General features: G+C 41.4%; 1 protein-coding gene across 1 annotated transcript in view; it reads left to right on the top strand.

The window, feature by feature from the left end:
* Positions 1 to 7,408: 7,408 nt before the first annotated feature.
* LOC105301559 (protein MGARP-like) overlaps positions 7,409 to 8,886 on the top strand; it is an 8,093-nt gene continuing 6,615 nt past the window's right edge. The window contains exon 1 of the mRNA XM_011374292.2: positions 7,409 to 7,490. Within this exon, the coding sequence (XP_011372594.1) occupies positions 7,409 to 7,490 (82 nt within the window). The remainder of the gene's footprint in view (positions 7,491 to 8,886) is intronic.

Genomic DNA, 8,886 nt, shown 5'->3' with positions numbered 1-8,886 from the left:
CGGTAAGTGCAATTTTATAGGATGAATAGATTATGCAAGTTAATTTGAACTTATTTAAAATAATGTATTTTGGTTGCTTTTTTATTGTATTTATGGTTTTTAGCACCTATATCCCCATCTGTGATGAATTTATGAATTTTTAATACCTTGGCTCAAGCATATCTTAACATAATCGTTTTTAACCATTAGCTTTTGACTGTGTTCTAAAAAATTGTGTTTAAGGATGAAACCGAAATCATAATATTTTATTAAATCTAATAGAACTGTACACAATGCCTTCATAGTACTTATAAGTTATTATTTGAATATTTATATCTTAATGTCGGTTTGTCATATACCACACTTGAGTAAAAGAACAGAAACCCTATTTTCTTAACCATTATGTACTCAGCAATTTGCTTAGTGCCTGACCCAACTGGGAGTTTCATATTTGTAGAATAGGTGGAAGTCTAAGGGCAGTAGATTAAGTTTTTACTGCATGACCATTTCATTATGATTATTACTACAACTAACTCCCAATTGGACAATTCTTGGTGAAACACAGCTGTGAACAGGGTAGCATACTCTGGTCCATGATTCTGTGATTTAAAAGAGAGAATGAGTTTATTTTTATTTATATAGTGTAATTTTTAAAATCTTTCTAAAGAAATCCTGTAGTAATCTTTGCAAAGTAAAAAAAAATCACACTTATAAGTCTCAACTTCCATAGATTAGGTTGATTAAAGTAAATAACTTATATCTGCTAAATAAAATAGTAATCACTAATGTATACTTTCCCTGTCAATGTTTAAAAACTCTTAAACTCAGTTCTTTATGGTTTCATTATCCAAATTTTTTGCTGCTTTTTTTTCCCGTTAATATCATCTTGCGTGTTTCAACTACTTCAGTCAGCCAGTCAAGAGATAAAAATGAAATAGGTTTAAATCAAATACTTTTTGATCAAATACTAGATGCTTTTGCTACTCTTTTGTAGTTCAAATAAAATATTTTTTGATAAAACTTATGTAAATTGAGGGGTTGAAAGTCTTCTCGGATGTTTTCTCTGAATTTCTATGAATTTCTCTGATGCTCTAGGTGAGAATGGTCTAATTTCAATATTATTTCTGCTGGTTAATGCTACAGTTTTAATTTTTTTTCTCTTCATTATAGGTATGCTCCATATAGCGATTAAAGCAGTTCCACTCTGTTGAGTTCTAAATGTGAGAGAAAAAATTTTATGTGAATATATGTCAAGTCAGCTTTTGTGTTTTGCATCAGAAATTAAAAAATAAAAATAATTCTGTATTCTTCAAGTTATGTATGTTGTGACAGTGTTTAGAAAATGTGGATTCTAAGGTACATTATTAGAAGTATTTCAGTGTGGAAGGTACCATCTGATACCAAGGTCAGTGATAATTAAGAACACATCGGTAAGAAAACTTGTAAGGAGGTAAATTAAAAATTAGCTGCTAAAGTATTTGCTCTTTATATCAACTTTTAATTTCTAATCCAAACAATTATTCTTTAGTGTATCAGGGTGATAGAACTCTTTATTACTCAAAATGCAAAAAAGCCCAAATACTTTTTTTTTCCTAGAGGACCCATTTTGGTTAAGTCAGAAAGTAAAGCTGAATCCTATTACCGGTTTCTTCTGGACTCTATTTCTTTGAATTTGAATAATTTTCATTTGGGTGACCAGTTATGGCAACAAGAAGTTTGTTGTCCCTTTTTGCTAATATGACTCTCATCCAATGATTAGCAAACTCTTGACATTTAAAAGAGGGGCGGGTAAGGGGAGGGTTAATAGACCCAAATAAAAATACATTTCATTTATTCCTCATCAAAACTCTTTCTTGTGAATTAGTTAAAACTTATCTATATACCACTTTGTTAACTTGTAATTTAAACACTTAGTGAACCATATGTTTAAAAATTAATTATTTGTGTCTCCATTCGTATGTCGACTAGAAAGATTTATTGCCTTATGATTGGTTTGTGTGTGCTTTGGTCTCTGGTCAACACTTATTTGGGGAGATTCATGGCTCAGTATCTTTGGAAGTCTTCTGAATATTAATTCAGAGTTACATTATGTTGGAATAGTTATTTAATCCAAATTCAGTGAAAAAACAAATTAACAATAACTGTTAATTTTTTGTCAGTTTGGAGTCCTAGATGATAGGTAAACCAGTCTCATATTACAAATGCAAAGGCCAGAGGTGACGAAAGATTTGCCTAATGTCATTGTGGTAGGTAGACTAATGGAGTCGCCCCAAATGACCATGTCCTACTCCCTGGAATCTATGTATATGTTAGGTTATATGGCAAAGAGGAATTAAGGTTGCAAGTGGGACTAAATTTTCTAATCAGCTGATGTTGAGATAGGGAGATGATCCTGGTTATCTGATTGGGCCCAATATAATCACAAGGGTCTTTATAAGTGGAAGAGGGATGCACGAAGAGTGTGAGAGTGAGGTGGTGTAAGAAGGACAACTGGCCATTGCTAGCTTTGAAGATGGAAGGGGGCCAAGAGCCAAGGAATAGAAAAATGAAACATTCTTCCCTGGATCCTCCAGAAAGTAACAGAACCCTGTCGTCACCTTGATTTTAGCCTATTGAGACCTGTGTTGGATTTCTCACCTACAAAACCATAGGATAATAAATCTTTATGTTGTTTTAAACCATTGAGTTTGTTAGAGCAGCAGCAGGGAACTGCTGTTGTCTGGCAGTGGTAGAGCGAGACCAAGAAGTCAGGTATTAATTCCCAATGCAAGGCACCGTCCACCAAAAGAAACACTTAATTCACATCCCTAAAGGGAACAGAAAACTCTTAAGTCACTTGAAATTCTGTAAACTGATAACCTGAGCTGGAAATAAAATATAACTTTAATAAACAATATCTGTTGTATGTCTGGCCTTGAGAATAGTTACACTATGTGGACTTTCATCTTGATTGTGCCTGTATAACCCCAGGGGAAGCCAGTTGGAAGACTCGATTGTCCAAGAGAACTTCTTGCAGTGATGGAAATGTTCTGTCTGTTAGCCAGTACAACAGCCACTACTCCTGTGTGGCTATCGATATTTGGAATGTGATTAATGTGACGGAATTTTTAATAAGTAGCCACAAGGGGCTGGTGGCTGCTGTATTAAACAACACAGATACAGAGTATTCTATGAGTAACACCTGAAGTTGTGCTACATACTGGTGCTGGTAAAAAAAAAAAATGTTTTCTAAGTTAAATATTGAAACCTAATTCAAACTACGTTAAGGTAAAAAATAAAAAGTTATAATGCTACAGAGTGACCCACAGACCCCAAGAACAAGAAAATAACTGGACTCGGAAATAATTGAGGCCTGGGACTCAAATGTCATCAAGACTTGCTCTTAGCTCTAGTGTCTGTGTATCTACTTTATTTTCTCTACACACAGGAAATGCACATTGTAAAAAGAAAACCACAGTCATAATTCCTGGGTTTCCATTTCAGTTCCACAGAGTAGTTGGACTGAACAAGAATCATTCTGATTCTAAATTCTCAAGAGGAATTGTGGTCAAGTGATGGTTCCCTTAGAAATGATTTGAAAGAGTTTGTATTAAAAAAAAGAGGATGCAGACAAAAATGCAGTTGTATGCCAAATACAGTCAAGTTTTTCATTGGATCAAAATCAGGTACACTTTTTTTAATGTTTAGTGTCTGTGAGGTAGTCATTTAAATTATTAAGTTGCCCAAAAAAAAAAAAAAAACAGGCTATATGAACTCAAATTTCAAGTATAAGAAGTTGTTATGGGTCGAATTGTGTCCCCCAAAAGATATGTTGAAAGCCCCAGTATCTCAGAATGTGACCTCATTTGGAAATAAGGTAGTTGCAGATGTAATTATTTAAGGTGAATTTATACTAGAGTAGGGCTGGCCCTTAATCCAATATGACTGATATATTTTTAAGAAGAGACAGAGACATGGAGAAGACAGCCACGTAGTGACGGAGGCAGAGATTGAAATGACGCATCTACATGCCTAGGATTACCAGCAAATATTAGAAGCTAGAAGAGGCAAGGAAGAATTCTCCCCTATAGGTTTCAGAGAGTGCATGGCCCTGCTGACACCTTGGTTTCAGACTTTTAGCCTCTAGAACCATGAAAGAATAAAGTTCTGTTTTAAGCCATCCCAAGTTTGTAGTAATTTGTTACAATAGCCTTAGGAAAATAAGTGTGTTAGGGAATATCATGTTTACTTGGCTACAAAAGAGAAAGTGAGTAGATAGGGAGGAGAGTACTAAGTGTTTTCCCGGAATAATTTAAGAATTTACCACATTGATTACCCATTCCCCTTCGGTTTATCAAGATATTTTAAGCTATCGAGAGGATGCTTATCAGGACTTTCTTAATTGCTTGCCAGTTTGTCTTCCTAGATACTCTTCTAAATTGTTTCACTTTATATCCATATCGATCTGTTGAAAGTACAGGTCATAGCCTAAGAATTTAGTGCTAAGGACAACAACGCACTTTTTGCTTTCTGTGGAGCCTAGGAAATCACTCAGTCTTTGAAAATTGCTTTTAATTGTATATCACATAAACCTTGAATAAGTATGATTAATATTGCCCATAGAAGCCTCTTACAATATGTTTTAAAAAACTAATGTCATCTTTGTCAACAGTCACAATTAGGTGGAGGTCATCTTAGATAAGCTAAGTTATCTCTGACTCTAGATTCTTGTTTTTCCAAGACCAAGAAAAATGTCAAGGATGTGCTCAAGGACAGCGTTATAAACAGTGTGGCCAATAGCTGGAGACTATTGCCTGAGCCTCACAGAGTCTTCTGCAGTAAAGACCTAATGTTAAAATTCTCTCCTGTTTGGGAGCAACAGCTTGCCACAGAGTGAATTCGACAACCCACAGCATGTCCTCTCTTGAGAAATGTTTTTATCAAGATGTGAAAAGAGTTTGCCATCAAAATGGAGAGCCACGTATGCTACAGGAGCAGTAGAGTAGGTAGAAAAAAATTCACTTTCATCCAAGGGCATGAGCTTTTAACTAAGATGAAAAGGAATCTGGAGATGTGGCACTATTTATCTCAGAGTTTTTGCCTTTCTTACCTATGAATAAAAGAATTATCCACATTTTACTCAGACCTGTAAATCAGACCAGATCTGACTCCAAAACTCATGCTCTTAACCACAGTATTCTACTACCTTGATATTTTTTTCATGTGTAACAGGGATAATCCATGCCCCCACCTACTCCTTAGGATTGTTAAGAGGATGAAGTACAAAATTAGATGTGACAGTTTTTTGGGAAAAGTTTTTAAAGCCCTACATATACATGTGTTACTTTTGCATGGTTTAAACCAGTTTGGTTGTAACTGAAGCCCTTAGATTACATTTATTATTGATATCTGGTCAGAGACTTCTTTGTGGTCATGGACCCCGCTGGTGGCGGGCTTGGCAGCTACCCCTGAAAAGGTGTTGGTTCAGTGTCTCTTTAACCTCTAAGTGATGACAGAAATCATTGAAGAATGCCCTGAAACAGTGCCTAACATATAATAGATACATGTTTGTGAAATAAATTATAAACAATCCCCAGCAGCTAGCATGGTCCCTAGCATATTATAGGCATGTCTACAGCTTCTTATAGACAGTTGGACGGACTGAGGTTAGGTGACTGCTGTGGAACCTGGAAATGATCCAGAAGACCTCAAACTGTACGCAGACCCCGAGTCTACAGCTGAGCTCCAAAGGTGGGCCTTGAGTAGTGTCCTGGGAGCCATCATCATTTACAAACATTCACTCAGAAAAAGTCCTTTTTAAGGGAGGATCCAACACATTAAATAACTACAATACATGTAGTATAAGTGCATTTATTGCCTTTGAGTATTCCTCTCCCTGGCAACCAAATCAAAATTCAGTCCTAAGTACATGAAGGAAAGAATGAACTATAATGGTAGACAGATTTGTTTTCTTTTTAAATTTTAAATTGTGTATCACCAAACGGAAAGTGGTTCGAAGTCCCCTGGATTTGGTTTTATTTGTCTATCTGTGCTTAGCTGCTAGCAGTTCATTAAACATTCTACACCACCAGTGAGAGAGCTAATCTCTAGTCGCCGGAGGATGTGTACCTGATGCTGGTCAAAGGTAGCAAGTGTAGTAATCTGCATTTTGTTACTTTTAGGACTACCTAATTTCTTAATGGAGGGTCTGGGTCTAGACACTTCTTGTGCTGCTTGGAAGTCTCAATGTGACCTGTCCTTAACTGCAGATTACCTAATTGCTCTTGTTAAGTGTTTAATCCCTAGAAATAGCTAGCTATTCTGAGTACCAAAAATACAGTTCTGACCATTGGCTTGTACTCTTCAGATGAGAATATGTTAACTATTATTAGAATTGCATTCAGAACAAGACTCTCCAAGGGATGTTTAGTTAAATAGCATATGAGCAAATATTTTGTGTAACATGTCTCAGAGAACTCGAAACTAGAAAAATTATGTTCATATCCTTTAAAAAATGGCCATCATCCCTAGACATTCCCCCCGCCTCCCTGTTCTTTGCTAAAGGGAGTAACTGCCATCTCCCTCAGGGTGCTGAGTGAGAATTAAAGGAGATAATACGTGAAAGTGCTTTATAAACTGTCAAGTGCCAAATACACATAAGGGATTATTATACTAGGACACGGTCCCTACAAAAGAGTAATCGTTTAGAAAATGTTATAATCATAAATTGATGGTTTTCATATTCAAACTCTAATTGTGCAGCCACAATGAGGCAAGTAATTATAATCTGGGGAAAGAAACTAATAATTTAGCATTTTTAGTTGATGTGGAAATACTAGTTTCACATTTCAGAGGAATATACAACATGGGAGGGGTTTGTCTTTAAAGTCACTTTAACAGTGAATTGTTTAGAGAGTCAGCTAGTGCCTGGGGACTTCACGATTCTGAACGCCCCCCGCCCCAGTGCACTAACGGAAGGCTGAGACCGCCCCTCTCCCCACTGCGTTCCAGGAAACGTTCCGCTACCCTCCCCATTCCTCTGAAAGCTCAGGGAGTGCGTGAGATAAAGTGGGTTCAGATTCCATCCGGCCTGATGAACCACGTCTATGTCTTATTTCGGATGCGAACCCCGAAACATTCCAGCGGTCTCTTTGAGGAGTTCCACTCAGCGGAACAGTACGCGGCAGGCAGGTGATGGCGACCTTTCGGTTCCCGACCCCTTTTCTGAGATGCCGCCATCAGCTTCATGGACCCCAGAGAAAGCAGCAGAGCCTGGAGATTGGGGTCGAGGGAGGAGGGTGCTGATGATCCACCCCTACCTATCCCCGCCGCCGCCGAGGCGGGGAGGGGAGCGGCCGACGCCCCTCCTCGGGGCGGGGCTCTCCCCGGCTCAACGCGCCCCGCAACGCGCCGGGCTGCAGAGGCTGCAGCGCGGCGAGCAGCAGGCGCGATGTACCTGCGCAGGGCGGTCTCCAAGACCCTGGCGCTGCCGCTGAGGGCGCCCCCCAGCCCCGCGCCGCTCGGGAAGGACGGTGAGTGCCAGGCGCTGGCCGGGGCCCCGCTCCCACCGTCCAAACCCGAAGAGCACAGGAGCCTCGCGCGCAGATCCCGCAGGCGCCCTGTGCTCGTCTGCTCCGGTGGGTCAAACCCGCCCCGAAGCAGCAGAAGCCTGAGTTGGGGACGGGGGGACAAGTGGGGGAGGGTCGCGGGGAAGACGCCCCAAAGTTCTTGGAGACTTCGAAAGTTGGGAACTTCTCCAGCACGGCTTCTGAATCTGGGCCAGACTTCCTGGGTCCGAATCTTGATCTTGGGCAAGTGATTTAACCTGTTTCCTCATCTGTAAAACGGGGACTGTCACGGTTGGGTTTCAGCGGATTAACACTAATTAAAGCGCCTTGGAAAGTGTCCTGCTAACATACGCTTGGCTCACCACTTCCATTCCTGCAGGGACCCGTGCGCTCTCCAGCTTCATGGGGAAGCAGAGGCGCGGGTGGGAGGGGAACGCTGACCAGCGAGCCAGGCGGGGTGCGGGACGCGCGCGGGTCCAGGGGAAGTCGGTGAAGGCTCCGGAGTCAGTAAACCCAAGAACTTGGCTGCGGAGCGGCAGCCTCGACCCGCCAGCCTCGGCCCCGGCATCGCCGCAGGGCGGCCTTCGAAGCACCTTCCCTGGCGGCTGCGGGTACGCCAGGAGCTGTCCAGCTGTTTGGCCCCGTGGTCCGTGTCTCCTCACCCCGAGATGTGCGAATGCACGGGGAACGGGGGTGTATTCAGAAATATCCTAGGAGGGGAGTCGCCGTGCGACCTGGAAGCTTCTTAAATAAAAATCGACAGGAACGAAAGCGCCCAGCGTAGTGCCTGGAACACGGTTGGTGCTTAAGCGAGAGCGTGGGAGAATTTGTCAGCGCTCCAGGTCCGCGCTCCTGTGCGGTTCCGAGTCCTCAGCTGTATCCCCTCCCTTTTCTGTGTCCGCGATTGCGGGGCGACTCCAGGTCCCCCTTCACGTCGCCTCACTTCCTAAGGCTTTGTTTGGCCCAGGTAGCTTTGGCCCAGTTCCTGCGGGCGAGAGAGGAAGACTCCTGCGGAAAATTCCATGGACCCGTTTTTCCCCCACTTCGATTAGGCCTGCGGTGGTGACGGTGGTGGTGGGACAGAAGGAAGGTCTGTCCACCTGGCTTTATTTTCCTCTGAAAATGCTGGTGAGAAGAAGTTGCCTCGCAAGTCTCAGAAATAAGGCGTCTTCCTTTTCCTTGAGTAAGAGAAGAGCACATTTGTTTTCAGGGATGAAATGTCATCTTAAACTTCTGAAGATAACGGAGCTCTTGTTATTGCGGGAGGAGCGGGGAGAAGGATGAGCCCCCGAACGTGGCCTTTGGCGTTGTCCGTCCGCATCCTCCACTGTCATCAGGCACAGACAGATACTTTTTTTTT

Source organism: Pteropus vampyrus, unplaced genomic scaffold (assembly GCF_000151845.1).
Source record: "Pteropus vampyrus isolate Shadow unplaced genomic scaffold, Pvam_2.0 Scaffold243, whole genome shotgun sequence".
Lineage (NCBI taxonomy): Eukaryota > Metazoa > Chordata > Mammalia > Chiroptera > Pteropodidae > Pteropus > Pteropus vampyrus.
Note: the sequence above shows the minus strand (reverse complement) of the source record. Positions and strands in the feature narration are given on the sequence as shown.